Source organism: Candida tropicalis (genome assembly GCF_000006335.3).
Source record: "Candida tropicalis MYA-3404 genomic scaffold supercont3.2, whole genome shotgun sequence".
In the NCBI taxonomy this organism is placed as follows: Eukaryota; Fungi; Ascomycota; class Pichiomycetes; order Serinales; family Debaryomycetaceae; genus Candida; species Candida tropicalis.
The window spans coordinates 381460-399847 of NW_003020049.1; the positions used below are offsets into that span (position 1 = coordinate 381460).

At 30.7% G+C, this 18388-nt stretch overlaps 13 protein-coding genes across 13 annotated transcripts; 5 read left to right on the plus strand and 8 right to left on the minus strand. All coding sequences in view use genetic code 12, as the record gives it.

Annotated features, from left to right (window-relative positions):
- Window positions 1–51: 51 nt before the first annotated feature.
- On the plus strand, window positions 52–1422 carry CTRG_01256 (mRNA (N6-adenosine)-methyltransferase; the record flags this gene model as incomplete). The annotated part of the gene is made up of 1 exon (XM_002546904.1): window positions 52–1422. One exon carries the CDS (start codon window positions 52–54, stop codon window positions 1420–1422), a length of 1371 nt encoding a protein of 456 aa, XP_002546950.1.
- Window positions 1423–1432: 10 nt separating this feature from the next.
- Window positions 1433–2005, minus strand: CTRG_01257 (uncharacterized protein; the record flags this gene model as incomplete). Its single annotated transcript, XM_002546905.1, has 1 exon — window positions 1433–2005. The coding sequence occupies one exon, from the start codon at window positions 2003–2005 to the stop codon at window positions 1433–1435; it is 573 nt and encodes a 190-aa protein (XP_002546951.1).
- Window positions 2006–2798: 793 nt separating this feature from the next.
- On the minus strand, window positions 2799–3251 carry CTRG_01258 (uncharacterized protein; the record flags this gene model as incomplete). The annotated part of the gene is made up of 1 exon (XM_002546906.1): window positions 2799–3251. One exon carries the CDS (start codon window positions 3249–3251, stop codon window positions 2799–2801), a length of 453 nt encoding a protein of 150 aa, XP_002546952.1.
- Window positions 3252–3854: 603 nt separating this feature from the next.
- On the minus strand, window positions 3855–4352 carry CTRG_01259 (uncharacterized protein; the record flags this gene model as incomplete). The annotated part of the gene is made up of 1 exon (XM_002546907.1): window positions 3855–4352. One exon carries the CDS (start codon window positions 4350–4352, stop codon window positions 3855–3857), a length of 498 nt encoding a protein of 165 aa, XP_002546953.1.
- Window positions 4353–5067: 715 nt separating this feature from the next.
- On the plus strand, window positions 5068–5769 carry CTRG_01260 (uncharacterized protein; the record flags this gene model as incomplete). Its single annotated transcript, XM_002546908.1, has 1 exon — window positions 5068–5769. One exon carries the CDS (start codon window positions 5068–5070, stop codon window positions 5767–5769), a length of 702 nt encoding a protein of 233 aa, XP_002546954.1.
- A 265-nt stretch (window positions 5770–6034) lies between these two features.
- On the minus strand, window positions 6035–8305 carry STT3 (dolichyl-diphosphooligosaccharide--protein glycosyltransferase subunit; the record flags this gene model as incomplete). Its single annotated transcript, XM_002546909.1, has 1 exon — window positions 6035–8305. The coding sequence occupies one exon, from the start codon at window positions 8303–8305 to the stop codon at window positions 6035–6037; it is 2271 nt and encodes a 756-aa protein (XP_002546955.1).
- Window positions 8306–8616: 311 nt separating this feature from the next.
- Window positions 8617–10902, minus strand: CTRG_01262 (uncharacterized protein; the record flags this gene model as incomplete). The annotated part of the gene is made up of 1 exon (XM_002546910.1): window positions 8617–10902. The coding sequence occupies one exon, from the start codon at window positions 10900–10902 to the stop codon at window positions 8617–8619; it is 2286 nt and encodes a 761-aa protein (XP_002546956.1).
- An 892-nt stretch (window positions 10903–11794) lies between these two features.
- Window positions 11795–12355, plus strand: CTRG_01263 (succinate dehydrogenase cytochrome b subunit SDH3; the record flags this gene model as incomplete). The annotated part of the gene is made up of 1 exon (XM_002546911.1): window positions 11795–12355. The coding sequence occupies one exon, from the start codon at window positions 11795–11797 to the stop codon at window positions 12353–12355; it is 561 nt and encodes a 186-aa protein (XP_002546957.1).
- A 324-nt stretch (window positions 12356–12679) lies between these two features.
- On the minus strand, window positions 12680–14794 carry HAP42 (Hap42p; the record flags this gene model as incomplete). Its single annotated transcript, XM_002546912.1, has 1 exon — window positions 12680–14794. The coding sequence occupies one exon, from the start codon at window positions 14792–14794 to the stop codon at window positions 12680–12682; it is 2115 nt and encodes a 704-aa protein (XP_002546958.1).
- Window positions 14795–15763: 969 nt separating this feature from the next.
- Window positions 15764–16060, plus strand: HSK3 (Hsk3p; the record flags this gene model as incomplete). Its single annotated transcript, XM_002546913.1, has 1 exon — window positions 15764–16060. One exon carries the CDS (start codon window positions 15764–15766, stop codon window positions 16058–16060), a length of 297 nt encoding a protein of 98 aa, XP_002546959.1.
- An 82-nt stretch (window positions 16061–16142) lies between these two features.
- On the minus strand, window positions 16143–16538 carry CTRG_01266 (uncharacterized protein; the record flags this gene model as incomplete). The annotated part of the gene is made up of 1 exon (XM_002546914.1): window positions 16143–16538. One exon carries the CDS (start codon window positions 16536–16538, stop codon window positions 16143–16145), a length of 396 nt encoding a protein of 131 aa, XP_002546960.1.
- Window positions 16539–16814: 276 nt separating this feature from the next.
- Window positions 16815–17477, plus strand: CTRG_01267 (kinetochore-associated Ndc80 complex subunit; the record flags this gene model as incomplete). Its single annotated transcript, XM_002546915.1, has 1 exon — window positions 16815–17477. The coding sequence occupies one exon, from the start codon at window positions 16815–16817 to the stop codon at window positions 17475–17477; it is 663 nt and encodes a 220-aa protein (XP_002546961.1).
- Window positions 17478–17566: 89 nt separating this feature from the next.
- Window positions 17567–17908, minus strand: CTRG_01268 (mitochondrial 54S ribosomal protein mL60; the record flags this gene model as incomplete). Its single annotated transcript, XM_002546916.1, has 1 exon — window positions 17567–17908. One exon carries the CDS (start codon window positions 17906–17908, stop codon window positions 17567–17569), a length of 342 nt encoding a protein of 113 aa, XP_002546962.1.
- Window positions 17909–18388: the final 480 nt, after the last annotated feature.

Genomic DNA, 18388 nt, shown 5'->3' on the forward strand with positions numbered 1-18388 from the left:
TGGTAAAAACCATTTGCATGTTTAACATGGATAAATATTGCTGGAATATTAATGTTAAAGACAAGATTACAAGAGGAACAATTGACATTTCCGTCACTCAACGAATTAAGAAGCTTATTACCTTCAACAAATATTATGGATTATTTGGAACCACCAAAGTCATTAAAACCACCATTTTATACACATGACAAAATTATTGAAACAAGCTTTATGATTGATAAGGATTCAATCCGTAGCATGATTAATAGAACTAGTGCCACAACTATTCTCAACAAACAAAAGGCAAAACTAACTACGCTTGAAGAACCTTTCTATGAGGTATGTAATGAATATAATCATAATCAAATATTAGCTACATTGGGGTTGAATAAAAAAGAATATAGCCATTTTGGGTCAAAACAGTCCATTCCTGAAGATTTGATTGTTCAAAGAATTTTGAAGTGTAAAAATATTATCAGTAAAGAAGTATTTAAATGTTTTAGGGAGAAGATCCATTTTTTGCCCATTATAAATACTCATACTGATTTGAATTTAGGGGATTGCTCTTACTTAGATACATGCCATAAGATGAAGACCTGTCGCTATTTGCATTATTATACACTTAATCCCTTGTCAAAAAAAGAAGATGAAGTTGCAAATGAATACAACAACGAAGATAAAGACTTACAATTGAAAGGATTTGAATACACCATTGGTGATTGTTTTACCGAATCGTTTCGAGAAGTTTTACCTCCACAATGGATCAATTGTGATGTTCGCCATTTACCATTTTCAATATTAGGCAAGTTTTCTGCTATAATTTCTGATCCAGCTTGGGATATTCACATGTCTTTGCCTTATGGGACATGTAAAGATGATGAATTGTTGTCTTTACCAATGGATGAGTTGCAAGATGAAGGTATAATTATGCTATGGGTCACTGGTAGATCCATTGAAGTTGGAAGAAGAGCCTTGACCAAATGGGGTTATAAGATTTACGATGAAATGATTTGGATTAAATTGAATCAATTGAGAAGAACAATTGTTACGGGACGTACTGGTCACTGGTTAAACCATTCAAAGGAGCATTTATTGGTTGGATTAAAAGGTGACCCTATTTGGATTAACAAACAAATTGACATTGATGTTGTGGTTAGTCCAACTCGAGAAACTTCAAGAAAACCTGATGAATTTTACGATATTGTTGAGAGATTGGTGGGTAAACATTCAAGAAAATTAGAAATATTCGGTAGAGATCATAATACAAGACCAGGGTGGTTAACAATTGGAAACCAATTACAAGGTGTTTCATTATATGAACCTGAACTTAAATACAAGTATGATTTATATATTGAGCAACAACAGCAGCAACTGCTGAATCAACAAACACAACAACATCAACTAACTCATGAAGTTGATTTTACAGCTATGGAAAATGTATAAATATACATTCTTAGGAAACTTCTTTCTTTGTCTTATTTTGTTGAATAAAATCTCTAATCTTAATTCCGGCTTTATTATCCATATTTTTCTTTAAATCTTTACGATATCCCAAGAAGAAAGCAATTTCAAATGCAACAAAAAATGGAGCCAAAACTAAAGCTTGTAATAAATTATCTAATAAAGCAGGAGCTCTTCTTTCATGAACACCATATCCATAGAATTGAGCCAACCAAGAAAAGACATGCAAGCCAATTGCAATTTTAATAAATTCATTTTGCAATTCATGATTCAAACTTAAATAATAATTATTAATTAAATAAGCAAAGGAAACAAGGAATGAAAATGCAGGAATACCAACTTTCCAATCTAATAAAATATAATAAATTCCATAAGACCAAGCTAACAAATTTCCTAAATTATAAAAAGGATAATTATTTGAAAGTGGATAAACTGGAGTTAAAAATGAAATTGTGGAGAGTAAAATTATTGGAATACAAATTAAATGAATAGTTACATTTGTTTTATTGAAATGATATGATCTGTAAAAAACTAAATGACTTTCTAAATCAAATAATCCTGCCATGATGATGATGTTGAACTGTGAATTGTATTATTGAATAAAATTGGTAAGATGTGAAAAATAAAAATATGGAAAGTGGTGTGGGTTTATATTGTTTTTTTTATTGTAAGAATCAATGGAGGGGGATTATGGAGTCGGATAGATGTATTTTTTTTTTTTTTTTTGCGGATAATTTTCCATTTATTCCACAACTTTTATTTTTATCAATGTGGGGGATAAGCCTCATTGTAATTCACCCCATTCTCAATAATAGTTACATTCGATAACTTGAGATTCAAAAATATGAATTGTTAACAAGTGAAGCAATTGTGCCGTTTCTGTTTTCTTTTTTTTTGTATTTTGTATTTTGCAATATAATCAGTTCATTATCCATCATATGATTTGATGATTTAAAAACCATGTGTGCATAAAAAGTCGTGCATATAACAAAACAATTGTTCCGTCCATACCACAATCACATCAAATTTTGATTAACCTTCTTTTTTCTATTTGGGTATCAATGGGGACAATTTATCGTATACAAAAGCAATTACCAGGGTCATATCTGACTGGTAATATTACCATGGTAATTGATTTAAGATTCATGTAGAGTGTCACTATAAAGTTGTTTCTAGAAAAGTTTGAAATATGCACAATCTTTAAATGGATTACAAGAATAAATACACATTTCAGTTTTGATTACCTTCTTGTGCTCATTTCTACAAAGCAAAGTAATAATTCTAACAATTTATTAATATATATATTATAAACAAAAGTAAGATGTAATTCAAAACAATTTATAGCCAGGAAATTTTAATCAGAAGACATCCATGATATGAAAAATTAAAATCAGTAGGATTCCGACTAACCCATGGATTTTGGTCTCATTCAGCTCGCAATATTTCATAGTACAATACAAGGTAAACCCCAACTGGCTGTAGAACAATAATGAACTAAGATTGACTAAATCTTTAAGGTGTTTGGCGATTTTATATCTAGTTTGGAATTCTTCCAAGACATCACGAAACACATTTCTGGTTTCTTCAGCAGATTTAGTTTGATTAGAAGTTTCCAATTTATTGTTGATTTCCCTAATTTGAACAATGATTTCCCTAATTTGAACACTGAGTTTCTTAATTTCTTCACAAATATTTTGAAATTCTAAATCAGTTTCTTCATTATTTTTTTGAATAGCCTCTTGTGATGTTTCAATATTTTCCAATTGAATTTGGTCGTTCTGGTATGACTGGTGGTATAGAGGTGATTCCATTATGTTTGGTGTAATATAATGTGGTAAAATAAAAAAAGGAAAAAAGAAAGTAATAGACAACAGGAATTTTAAAATCTAAAATTTGAATTGGTTGTCTGAACGTATTTTTAGAGAAACTTATTTTTTTTTGTAGTTTTGCAACCAAGAAAGTCGTGCACGGTGGCGAGATAGTGTAGTTTCGTTATTTCCTCCCACTTTCGTTACCATATCAAAGCTTGATTGATGGTGCCTCTTTAATATGCAATATGTAGATTCCATCAGTCCAACAAATCTGTGTTAATATATTTATTGATGATTCTACTTATCGGTTCATATTCATTACTTTTGCAATAAAAATGGCGTTATTCAGGCAATCAAAAAAAATAGCACATTTCTAAACAAAACCCAAAACATTCTTTTCCATTATTGATGGTTAAAAAGCTGATAGCTATTTTTTTTTACCATTACTCTGTCTACTCACTTAGTAGTGTGAGTAGCATAAAAAGTAAGGAAGCTAATGCTGGCTTGTAAATAGTCAATAAATAGACAGTTGGTACCATAAGGTAAAATAAAAAGAATAACATGTTTTAATTAAACCCATTAGTATTATGAATATTTTTCACATTAATCATTAATAGTAAGAAAATCACTAACGAGTGAACAGTGGAGGTGTTGTCGGTAGTCCAACTTTCTCCAAACAATTTTATTTCCAGGGCTGTCTTCCTTCGGTAGTATCCAAGAATTCGTCAGCGCAAAACGTACCGAGATTTTATCTTCAGTTTGATTGTCATCCTTTTCATAATCAGAAAAAACCTTGGTAAGTTTCCAATTGACATATGCTATTCCTTGTTCTTTAATAGGTTCTTTGAAATTATTTTCAGCATAAACAGAAAATTGGTCCATGAAACGAATGTCTGTAAAATACACTCGAATAATGTCTCCTCCTAGGCTCCAAAACGAAAATACACAAGCAATGTTCCAAAAATATGATATAGCTAAGAATTCAAGATCTTGGATCCTTGAACCCATTCGTGATTTGAGATTTTCATAAGACCTCAGAGTACTCTTGGGGCCACCTATTATCATGAAATGTTGATTAGTTACAGTCTCCATAGTACGCATGTTCCCTTGATACCCAGGATTCTTAAACCATCTTCATTCATCCATGTGGTCCACAATTCCTAACACAGTTAATACAATCATTTTAATAATTTCGTCTGGAGAAAAGTAACCCTGTATGGGCACAGCTTCTATAGAACTCTTTATTACTATTGGTGATGAATTAGTTTCTGTTTTAACCAGTTTTTGAAGCAGCCAACTGCGACTGAAAATACCCATATTTTGAATGATTGTAGCCATACAAAAGAAGTCATATTGACTCTGAATACCTAATTTTTTTACTGTAGCACAATTTTATGATCTTTTATAGAAGATTATTTTGTTGTAGTTTCCTTGTGCACCAGAATTACTCTTCTTGCCTTTATTTGATGCCTATTCTGAGAAACCATAGCTACCAATTATATTTTCAAAAAAAAATATTTTGTTAAGTTCTTACAATAAGAATTGGTACCGAAAGTTTCATAATTTCTACTATCCAAGGATAGATATAATGCATGTATGTTCACCAGAATACAGAATACTCTTGTTAGGTGACCTAATGAGGTAAAGCTTTAGACTTAGAAAACCAACTAGAGCAACAACCTACATATTCTTACAGAAAACTTTGTTAATTATAGGAAACCCCAAACCAATCAATTCATATAAAAAGAGATAAAAGTGTTCTTCTTTATACACTGGGATTCTAGATCATTAGTTTACTGTACCAAAACCTACACACATGAAAACTCCAGAACTGAATGACAACTATCAAGAAGTACTCAAGGAAAAGGAAGATTCCAGTTCGGAATTAAGCTTTATGGTTGATGAGAAAACAATATGTGAACCAAATCCCATTCTAATTACGAATACAGGTTTTAATCGTCGTATTCATAATTGGAGACTTTTCATTCATTATATTTTTAAAACAGTTGTTGAATTGAAACAAGATCTTGACGTTTGGAAATGGTTCAAAATTCCAAACTACAATGGAAGACAGGAAGTTGAGGCTTTGGTACAAGCTGAAAATTTTACAATATATGGTGGACCACGATATACACAAGATATATATGATGATTTAAAGAATCATGTTTGTGAACGAATCCTGGAACTTCAATTTATATTAATTTCAAAATTTCAACATATAGAGTTTGTGACTTTCTTTTTGACTTGGTCAGTGTCAGAGGTTCGTGTATTTGATGTCTTGAAAACGGATCCATATAAGTTCTACATATTTGCTGCTGGAAATTTTAATCTAATGAACTCCTGTACTTATAAAGCCATTGTTACATGGGAATTTTGCAAACAATTTACAAATGATAGAATTGAACCGTACCTTGAAAAAACACTGCCAACAGGGCGAGTTCTTGTGTCTGGTAACAAGCCAAAAAAACAATTTAAAGAGGTTCAATGTTGGCATGATATTCAAATTTTTAAAGGATAGTAATATCGGAAACAATAGTGAACTATGATGTTCATTTATAACCACTGTGAAAGAAATTGTGACAATATGATATGAACATATATTTCGTGTATGGAGCAAATAAGTTGAATAGCAATTTCTATTTTCAACTAACCAATTTTAAAAAAGATGAAATAAATATGTCTCTGTTAAATTTATTTGATCATCAGTTAACAAAACAAAAATGTATGGAATATATTCATTCAACTTACATACAATCTATAATAAAAAAGTATCATATTTTTGATTATTCTCTGATTTCCAATTTAGGTCTTTTAATTGATCTACTTCTTTTACCACCAGCTGATGCTTTATCACCCAATTTTTCAAATGCAGTAGCTTGATTTAAATCTCTACCAATATTATCCAAATCTTTAACTTTATATATTCTAACAATCCAGTTTTCAGAAGTGAATGCTTCTTCAAGAATGTTTAATTGAGGTGGATCATTAGCTGGAATTTGTTGGTTTCTAACTCTATCAGCAGCATCCCTACCTCCAAACAATTCAGCAAATCTATAATAAGACATCTTGTACATTAATGAGTTTTTCATGGCTTTAGATGCTTGTGAATCAACTTTATATTCACCTCTGTCAGTGAAGAAATCTCTTTCTTTAATTTCATCTGGCCAGATACCTTCAGCAATTCTAACCATCCACAAGAATTTATTAATATCATCACCAGAATAACCTAATAATCCACCAAAAATAACTAAAACATAATCAACATCATGCTTTTTCAAGATTTCATAAGAAACTTCCTCGGGAGATGACATGGCTTTACCAACAGTTGCAATATGAGTATTGTTCCAAGTATTATTATCAACTAAAGTGGTTCTATCAGCCATACCTCCAATTTGGTAACCATAATCCCACCAAGCCATAACTTTAGCATCTTCTGGAGTGTTCATTCGTAACCAATAATAAGCTTCTCTATAATCATCAATGATATGTTGAGAGCCATCTGGGTTTCTTGAGGCTAAAACAACGGATGGAGAAGAATAAGCATTCGAAGTGACCCAAGTACAATGTAAAACAAAGTAGAAAAGATAGAAAGTGAAGGATAATAAAACAACAAGTTTAGAAACTAAGCCAGCAACCGGTAAACCTTTGGAATTTTTAGAAGATTTCTTGGATGATGAGTCAACTTCTTCATCTTGCTCATTGGAGGTGGTGGTGAAAAGATCAACAACATCCAAATAAACATCAAACAATTTAGATAAAGCAATAGCACCAGTGACACAAATAACAGGTGTTAAAGTCAACATTAATCTAACCATAACACCAGCAAAATAAGAACATAATACACTATAGATAATAATGAAAACATGTTCGTCTTTCAATTCTTGAAACAACAAATAAATACCCGCTGGGAACAACCAGATTAACATACTAGTATCAAAGAAAAATGCAGGCCAAGCAGTTGGTTGATGCTCAGAAACAGAAGCAATAATTGGAATATGAATTTTGGCGTAATTGGTATCCCACAAGGAATAGAATCTACCTGTCCAAGGTGCGATCCAACCAAGGGCTGTTAAACCAATCAAACCGGCAATACCTAAAGCAACAACCAATACAGTAGAAACAATCAAAAATGACTTGAACTGCTTGCTTGGGACTTTAGATCTAACATAATCACCCAAGGCAACTAATTGCAACAAGCCGAAAACACCCAAAGCAGCCATATGATCATTTGATCGAATTGGTAAAAATCCAACAAACGGAATTTGCATAGATGCTAAAGTTCCCAATGCATACCAAGTAGTATAAGCAGTATATAATTTTGGATTATATCTACCCATGAAAATCAAAACAAATACATGTAATGGAATCAAATTAGTAATGAAAACATAACCACCCCAAGCACTAACCATATAGAAATAAAATAATGCTGTTAAAGTACCATAAAAGACACTACCCAATTTCATAGCTTTAATCCAAAAATAAAAAGTAGCCATTAATAAAGTAATTGCAATTGCTTCATTATCATATGAACCAGCAACTGATCTTGAAATATATCCAGGAGCAATACCCATGAAAATAGCTGCCAATAAACCAGAACTTGAATCCTTCATTTCTTTAGTTAACAAATAAGTGAAAATAGCAGTTAATCCTGAAAATACAGGAGCTAACATGACACAGATATTTCTAATATCAATAGGCATACTTAAATAATTCTTCAAAACATTATAAATAACTCCTGAAGTTACCATTAATCCTGGATATAAAGTACCTCCAGTAACTCTACCTAAAGGATACCAAGTTCTATCATCAAACCAATTTAAAAATTCATAAAATGAATGAGTTACTAAATATTTAGTAGCTCTAAAATTAAACCATGGATCAAATTCATGAATTATACTTTCAAATCTAATGACGGAAAATAATCGACTTGAAATAGCTGCACCTGCTATTGAAATGAAAATTATTACTTTTAATAAAACTCGAATTGATTCAACATCAATTCCAAACACTTTCAATTGCTTAGAATTGGCAGTGTGTGTTTTCGTCGTCGACATGATTGACTGATGAATTAGACTGTTGAAAAGACTGATTGAAGATTGGCTTTTATATTGTTCGCCCTTTTTTTTCTTTTGCTTTTTGAAAAAACACGTTTGAATTTTTTTTTTTTTTTTTTTTCAAGTTTCAACAACAACAACGTCGTGCGGTTTCATACAAAAAAGCCACACAGCCAAATAGTGACAACAAGAATAGCCTATATTTTATAAATACACAATTAAACAAATGAAAATAAGAAATGATAAGAATTAAATATCAAAAAAAAAAAAAGAACAGATGAAACAAAATTAAACCAATCAAAACATGAAATCTAAAATGAACTCCATGTCCAATTAGCAGGAACACTCCCTACTAATTGTTCACTTCTAGTATTATTATTATTATTATTTGCAGCAGAATCTCCAGCACCTGTTGCCATTCCACTAGTAATAGCATTCGAATTACTCGTATCATTAGAACCAATACCCATACCTGTTCTTGTATCAATCGGAGTATAAGTTGCTGATTTGCATTGTCTTGATGCAACATCTCCATTTGCTTTATTGATCTCATCATTCTTCTGTATCAAATTAACCCCAAATTCTTTGGTGATAAACTTATGATTATATTCATCAATACAATTATCACAAACTTTAGATAATGTACCTCTTCCACCAGTTGTAAATTGTGCCAAATGATTAATATAAAGACTGTGACTAGTGTGTTGTTTGCAAAATATGCCACCACATTTTCTACAATGGTGTCTTCTCTCAAAGAAATTAAATACTTTTGGACACGATGGAATTGAGCATTTCATAACTGTTTCATCTTTAATCCAATGTTTTCTAGTTGGTGGAGCTCTCAGAACATAATCATACGATGTAGTTGATGAATTGTTATTGTTATTGAAAGGAGATAAAAATCCAGTGATTCCACTTGTCATTGAAGTATTAGATTCCATGGATATTGATGAATCAATTGAATTTATAGATGCATTTGATGAATCTTGAATACTATTTTTGTTGCCGAAATTTTGCAAATGTGATTCATAATGATCATTAATTGATGGATGCGAGGAAATTTGATGTTGTGGAGACGTTGGAGAAGCAATTGAAGAGTTGGTAGCAATCACATCCGGTGAATTTGAAGTTGATCTATTGGGTGTTGATAATCCATTATTTTGTGTCATTCTTAAAACTGCAGGAACATACATTGGATTCCTTAAACCCTTAATCTGTTGCAAATGTTTAGATGAACGACTAGAATTAAGTTGATGTGCTTGTTTTGAAGGTGAGCCTGGTGTTAAGTTTGCTAATCCAGCTCCAGTTGCAAATTGCTGTTGTTGCTGTGAAGGAGGCAATGGTTGCTGTATTGGAATTTTACTCAATGCAGGATTCAGTGGTTTTCTCTTTGCACTAAAATCGGTTGGTGGGATAACAGCTGCTGGAATTCCACCTTGATGATGCTGTTGTAATTGCTGGGGAAAATTGGTATATACTTGAGGAGTTGTTGTTTGCTGCTGTTGTTGTTGTAGTGGTGGTGGTTGCTGCTGTTGTTGTTGGAATTGTTGATGGTTTTGCAGTTTTGTCCGACTAAATGGAGATGAAGTATTAAACTTCTCAGGTTGTAATTGACGTTGAATAGCACTTAACTGTTGCTGTTGTAAATCATTATGGTATTGTGAAATATTGGAATCAACGGAATCTTTAGATTGTCTTCTCACTGATTGGACAACATTGTTATTATTATTATTATGATTATTCGCAGGTGCCGTTGGGGTTGCTGGGGAAGGCAATTTATAATTCAGTTTAGGCTGTCTTGTAAGACTTGCAAATGAAGATAAGTCAACTTCAGCAGGTTGATAAGGTTCTTTTGTCTTGGTTTGTATACTTTCTTCACCACTTTTTTCTACTTTTTCTGACGATTCATCGGGATTAGTTACTGGTCTTGGAGACATACTTAGTTTCTTTAAAGCATTCAAAGTTAAATTTCTCTGTTGGGTTAAATTTTCATCATCATCATTACTTTGAGTTGAAGCATTTGTATTTGAGGACTTTCTTGTTTTTGAAGGTTTATCATCAAATGGTTGTTGTTGACCAATTTTACAATCATCATTATTTTTCTGAATACATGACAACACCGGGGCTTGAATGAAAGATTGGAAATTTTTTGAACTATTAATACTAAGATTATTGTGTTGACTTATAGTACTATTGTTTCTCGTTAGACCATGTGAGGGAGTATTTGAAGCATTTGTATTATTGGAATTATTTATAATGGGATTAGTTAATGCTTGTTGATGTAATGATTTTAAAGATGCTGTAGATAAAACAGATTGAAAAGATTGAGTTCTTGATTTACTTAAATCTTTCTTAGTAAAAGATAAATTACTTGGAGATTCAACTACCTCATTATCTTTTATACTTTTAGTGGTTGAATCGGATGGTTTATCAGTTATTGAACTAATTGCTTCTTCATCGGCTGGATTTGCGGTATTCTCTAAATTTGCCTTAATTGTAAAATTTGTCGAAGTAGTGGCATTATTATTGGTGGTAGTTGTGATAGTACTATTATTATTGGTATTTTCTATAGTGTTAATAGATGTTGTGGTTGACATTCTTCTAATAAAGTGGAGTAAATTAAGGGCAATTACTAATATAACTTAAAAAAAAAAAAAAAAAAAAAAAGAAGTCAAATAAAAAAAAAATTGATGTTTTAGGAATATGTTATCAAACGAAAAAGAAAAACCGAAACCGTAGAAATTATAAGTAGTGTCTGAGTGGGTATGTGTGTGTGGGAATAGTTGATACTAAAAATAAAATGGGTTGATATCAGATTTATTGTAGTATATAAATGGGAATGAATCAGTCAAACTATTATTGTGGGTATTCTTGAATGTGTATAAATAATTAATAATAATAATAATAATATGCTGATGTAAGTTTAAGTATGATGATGATGATGATTATTATTAATAATTCCTGTTCCTCAGAAAAAAAAAAAAAAATTCTGAAAATCCCAACAACAAAAAATTTACATACAGCGTTCTCTTTGTCTCTCTTTCTTAGATTGAAGTCGTGCATATTGTTCATTTCACGTGTGCGATAAGATCACGTGTGTGTGTTTATATATCCGAAATATAGTATTTTTTAGTAGAAATCGCGAAATTCACCGAATTAAAAATTACCGCGAATCTATTGGTTGAAATTTTTTTTAAGTGTGTGGTGTACTATCAAATCCGCACTAACAACCAACCCGTCACCCCCGTCGTTTGAGACAGTGAGAGAAATCTGCCCCGGGTTTTTTTTACTCTCTCTTTCTACCAAACGATTTTCTAACCCGCACACCTGACGAAACAGAACCAATCCACAAGGTGAGAATTTTTTTTTCTTTCCCTTATATTACTCTTTTTCTTTTAATTTGACATTCAAGTTTAGGTTGTTGTTATTTTAATTTCCACCCTTTTTTTTATTTATTTATTTATTTATTTTTATAACAAGCATTAGAAAATGATTTCCCGTGTTGGATTATTAAAGAAACCAATTCTTTCATCAAGTATTTTAAGAGCATCAATCGCTCCATCAGTTGTTTCAAGATCAACTTTAATTACTAGATTTCTTTCAACTAGAACTCCAACTATTGAAACTACTTCTGATGCAGAACAAGAAATTTTAGTTGCTCAACGTAGAAATAGACCTTCTTCACCACATTTACAAATTTATCAACCACAATTAACTTGGATTTTATCTTCATTCCATAGAATTACTGGTGTTGCTATGGCTGGTGCATTTTATGCTTTAACTTGTACATTTGCTGCTACTTCTATTTTAGGTATTCATTTTGATACTGCTACTTTAGTTTCTGCTTTCACTGAATTACCAGTTACTTTACAATATGCCGTTAAAGCTGCTTGTGCTTATCCATTTGTTTTCCATGTTGGTAATGGTATTAGACATTTGGTTTGGGATTTCGGTAAAGAATTGACCATTAAAGGTGTCTACAGAACCGGTTATGCTGTTTTGGCTGCTACTGCTGTTTTCGGTAGTTACTTGGCTTTTATCTGGCAATAGGCTATTTGTATAAATTGAAATACTTTTCTTGAAATAATTTTAATATGTAAAAGAAAAAATAATACAAAAGAAATAAAAAAACAGTAATAACATCTAGTGAATAATTAGTGGGGATTAATCATCTCTTGTACTACATTATTGTGATTTTTGTTAAGAATACTAATTAAAAAAACCATACCGAAAACTTTTTTTTTTTATTCATTAGAATAAAAGAAAATAAAAAATATATACAGAGAAACATAAAATAGTATAATAAATAAATATAAGCATAAATGTATAGTTGCATATAATGGCCCACTCAGGTAGATAATCATTGATGATAATCTATTTGTCGGCCACTAGCGTATCAAAACATAAACATGGAGTATCACCAGTACAAAATCCACAATTTAATTTTAATTTTTTCTTCTTAATCATCATATCATTACCATTTTTCTTTTCATTATTGTTATCATTATTACCATTAGAAATGGATGTTGTAGTGTTTATATTGTTGTTATTCAATGAGGGAGATCCATGAATTTCAACAGCACCATAAACTTCTTGATCTTGAACTTGATCCATATTTACATTATCATTTAAAACTAATCGATTCAAAAAATCATGTTCATCCATGAAAAATCCATCAATATTATCATAATCATCATCTAAAAATTTGTTTAAACTATCACTACCTCCCAAATTACTATTTGTACTTGTTGGAGGCATTGAAGTATTTGAAAGTAAACTTGCACTTGATATTGATTCTTCAATCGTTTCAGTTTGCAATTGTAAATCAGTTTCTTGAGGTGGTTGCAATTGTAGCTGTGCGGAAACTTGTGATGCTTGTCGTTGACGTTGTTGTTGACTTTGAAGATCTTGAAATAAATTCGATGCCTTTATAGGTTTTAATAAATCAGGAACAAATTTCTCAGCATCCGAATTCATATCATCATGGAAAGTAGTACCAGAAAATATACTTGTAATATCATTATTCTTAAATATTTCATCATTAGAAGGGCCATTATCAATTGGTGGTGATGGAATATTTGCTTGTACTGGTATACCCAATTGATTGAAATTCTTGAAATTTAAAACATCCATTCTCTTAACAGATTTGAATTTATTTCTAATTTCCAAATAATGATCAATTTGATTATCAATTGAATCACTGTCAGCACCTTCAAGTACATTCTTCTTTTTCTTAACACTATTGATGATATTCGACGATTTTGTCAAATAATTCAAATATTTATTCAAATCATTCAAATTATTTATAGCTTCCAATTGATCATACTTTGCATTAGTAGCATTTGTCGTACTTGATGTAGTTAAAGTTGAAGGAGTTTTATTATTATACTTGATATTACTCTTCAATGCATCAAATGTAATTACACCATTCTGAATAAAACTTAATTCTTTAATTTGATTTGTCAATATTTCAACATAATTTCTAATAAGTTCTTGTTCTTTTAATTTGGATAAATATGACATTTTCATCTCTAATAATTGAGTTTTAGGGTCCACATCAATTGTTGGAATGGGTATCTCTGGAACTATCGGTTCATTAGGAATACTGCCGCTACTCTCTGGAATAGTCGGAGTAGCTGATAATGATGATTTCTTACTTGTTGATGGTGTTGATGATAACGATTTAGATGATGGCGTCGTCGTGGCAGTCGTTGTTGTTGTTGTTGTAGACGGGCTAGGAGTTGACAATAAATCAGGAGTAATTGAACTTGAGTCTTTTTTACATTTGGGTTTCTTTTTCGTTACTGATGTACCATTACTTTTAGATTTTTTATCGTGTTCAGGATTTGCTCCATTTTCATGAGTTGGTTTTCTACCTGGTCTTGGACGTGGAGGCAATACCCATTTACGTGAGGTATTCAACGAACTACAATCATTTTTATTCCCAGTTCCATTTTTTGCCAACGTCAGCAGATTAATCAGTAAGGATAATTTACCCGTAGGGATAGGATTGAATTTACTTGGCTGAGATTGTGAGTTTTTGTTGTTTGCACTCGATATTGGTTTGGGAGCAATAGCTGGTTGGATTTTGTGATACTTGGGTGCAATTGGATGCATTGTGGAACGTGGTTTTATAGAATGTAAAGGTTGTTTATTATTTCCTTGGGGATGTAGTGCTGATGATTTATTGTGTGGTTGTAGTTTAAGAGGTGTTCCTTGTTTTAATGGCTGATTTGGATGTGGCAGAGGATTTTGTTGTGGCTTGGCATTTGCAGATAATACTTTATTATGAGTGTTGATACCTGATCCACTTGGTTGGTTCAGTTGTACTGCCTTAATGGGAGGTTTCGGAGTCAAAGGTATATTCTTTCCAACAGATGACTGTGAAGAAGTGGGTGGTGGTGCAGATGGTGCTGATGCTGATGCTGCTGCTGGAGGTGGTGGTTTTGAAGGAGATGGATTGTCCTTCTCTATCGGTGGAGTATTCATCTTTAAGTTGCTTATGTAGTTATGGCTAGAAATTTAACAATGATGTCTAGTCCCTCTATATCTTTTTCCTTGTTCAAATATTCCAACAGATGATAATGAATAGGTGAACACTTGGTAGGTGGGTTTTAACGACTAAAAAAAAAAAGAAAAAGAACGGGTTAGTGTACTTCAGGACAAAGGGGAAAAAAATCTGTTAATAAATTAATTTGCACCGGATACACGAAAACTTTGTACACACAGACACACACACAGTTGAACAAGCGAGATTTAAATTAAAAACGATAACTAGGAATGTGATGATAATGGATAATATTCCAGTATTTTATAATCCTTATGATTGGTTTTAATTCTTCTTGTTAATGCGAGGAAGGTATCCACTCTTTTTATTTAAATTGTTGTAGTTGTTTTTGTTGTTGATGGTGGTGATTAGTAAATTCCGGGGGAACGAACAAAGAGTGACTGGGTCATGTAATGTATGTATAAAATATATGGAGACGGAACTAACAAAAAAAAAAGGAGAAAGATGGGATGGAGAGATCAGGTAAAGTTATCCGTACGATGATCGTTTATCTGTTAGTCAATCTTTCCTTTTTTCTTCTTTCTGTTATTCTTCGGTGATGATAACTAGAATGAATGTGGTGAATCTTGTTGTTGTTGTTGTTGTTATTGTTGTTGTTAAATGAATAGTTAAATTGGTTCCTTGCTGTGAAAGAGAAAGATGAATTTTGATTTTCTTTTTTTTTTTTTGTCTTTTTGATTTTTTTGACTTTTTTCCCCTGGGTCGTGTGCATGATGAATTGTTTGTTGTATAGTCGTGTACCTCGGCTTTTAAGTTCCATGGATAATGCTCCAGCCAAAACAAAAAAAATTAAAATCAAATCAAATCAAAACAACATCAAGTTTATCAAAATTATCAAAACAATCACCACTATTACAATATATACGCACACACAGAGAGATTGACTGAGAATGTCGGATAATTCTTTAAATAAGGAAAATCTACAGTCTGCAAGTAGTAATACCAACACTACTTATAACACGCCACAACACCATGAACAACAACAACAACCTTCTAATAGCAACACACAAAGAAAACTATCACATCTAAATTCACAAATGGCTCAACTTAATGCTAATCTATGTGATTTTAATGATTTATTAAGTATAACATGTAATCAATTTCAAAGTATTGAAAAATTAGGGAAAATTCATGCAAGTATATTTATGGCTTGTCATGGTGTATTTGAAGATGAAAACTTCAACTAAACTACTATTATTCATTCAAATAAAATATGTATATGTATATTTTCCTTCTCTTAATGTATTTACAAGTTTAATTTATTTCACACTATTCATTATTATTATTATTATTCGATTTCGAAATTTCCCGTTCTTCCTTTTGCTTCTGTAAGTAATATTTATATAATTTCTTCTTTTCCATTTTCTCTTTAATATATTCATCTTTTTCAATATCTAAATATTCAATTTTTTGATATTGGGCAACACAACCAATACTTTTTTCATTAGCTTCTTTACACATTTTCATGGCTTCTATAGGATTTGAATAACTATTTGAACATTCAATATATTTTCTAATTAAATCATCACATTTGGCAAATGCTTTCTTTCTCCATCTTTCAAATACTGCTTTTTCTTCTTTTGGAGTTATTATCCAACTTGGTAAATTTGGATTAGTTGGAAGCTCAACATCGTTAAATGTCTTTTTATCTTTATTATAACTCATTTATGCTTTAATGGGTGTTGTAGATAGAAGTATGTGTATCGGGCTTTGATGGTTAATTTGTTCAACGTTATGTGAGAATGGGTTGATAATTTTTTTTCTTCGTTCTCTCTATTTTTTTTTGGTTGTTGTTGCACTGAATTCGAGAAGAAGAAGAAGAATCGTACAGGAACATTCAGAAAAAAAAAAAATGAAATTCAAAATGTAAACAAACCAACAAGACTAGATTAGATTAGATCCATATATATTGATATTCAATCATCAACTGATTAGATCAACATGACATCATTAGAAAAACTAAATAAAATCACATCTGAGATAAATTCACAAGATGAATTACAATTATTAGAAGAAATCAATAATTCAATTAAAAATCTTGATCAAATTCGAAAATCTAAAATTAATGAATTATCAACTAGAACAACAACATTAACAAATCAAATAAATATAATAACTAAAGAAATAAATGAATTAAATCGAATAAATGATGAAAATTATTCAAAATTATCAATTCCTGAAACTTCACCTATTAGAAAATCATCAAATATATTTCATATAATTCTGATTAAAAAACAAGAATTGGATAATTTAAAAGTTGAAATTATTAAAGAATCTCAATTATTACATACTTCAATAAGTAATTTAACTTTAGAAGAAAGAAATTTAATTAATAAATTAAATGAATTAATTGAAAAAATTAATAGAATCGATGAAGATAATTCAAAAATTGTATCTGAACAAGATCCTTCAATGTTAAAAATTAATCTATATAAAAATTTAGGTATTAAATTAGAAACTGGTAATAGTCATAATAGTGATGATGGAGATAATGATGATATGATGATTATTACAAATCAAGATGATAATACTTCAAATATTCTTAAAGTTGAACCAAAATTAAGTGATTTTTTTATATCAAATTATATTTGGGATAAACTATAAATATACACACATCTTGAATAATCTTCTATATACAGACCAACAACAACCACTAATACTATGAATAACAACATACTTGTATAATCCATTGATTAAAAATATTTTGGATTTTCTCTGAATGAAAGTTTAGTCCATTTAGGAACTCTATGAACAGGTTTTCTATAATCTTTCCAATTTTTATTAAAAGTAGTATATTTATCTCTAGCAATCATTTCATTTTCTTTAGGAAATTGAAATTTTAAATAATCTACTTTTTCAATACCTGTTAATTCACCATTTGATTTACCTTGAATTTGTAAAAGTCCTTTATAAATATTTTCAATATTTTCATCAACTTGTTTCATTCTTGATCTTAATTTGGTTTTTTGTGCTGTTGAAATTCTTTTATTGTATTTCCATACATAACCCCCATATCTAACTAATGATGCAAACATATTGATCCGTTTGTAATTATCTAGTAAAGTTCAAATATTAGTAGATATCCAGGTTCAACATGAAAATTTTTCTTTCTCCCTTTCTCTCTCTTTCTCTCTCTGTTTGGTTCGAATTTTTTTTTTTTTTCTTTTTTGGTTCATGTCTTTTTTTTTGGTGTGGTTTACTATGATTGTTAGATATTTGATAGATACATGAATACTCAATGTTTATATGTGTACTATAGTGAATATTTTAGGAGATAATATTTACTATTATTAAATCAATTAAGCGATATTTGATGTGTTGGTGTACGGTATGTTGTTAATTGAAAACCAAAGTTAATTATTTATCACGTGTTTCATATCATGTGATATGTGCACAGGATGTTAAATTTTCTCATGTGAGATCTACCCAACAACAAACAACTATAAGGGAGGAGGTAGAAATTAATTAACTACGTTGTAAAGTAAAATAATTAATCTGAAATTATAAGGAGGCTA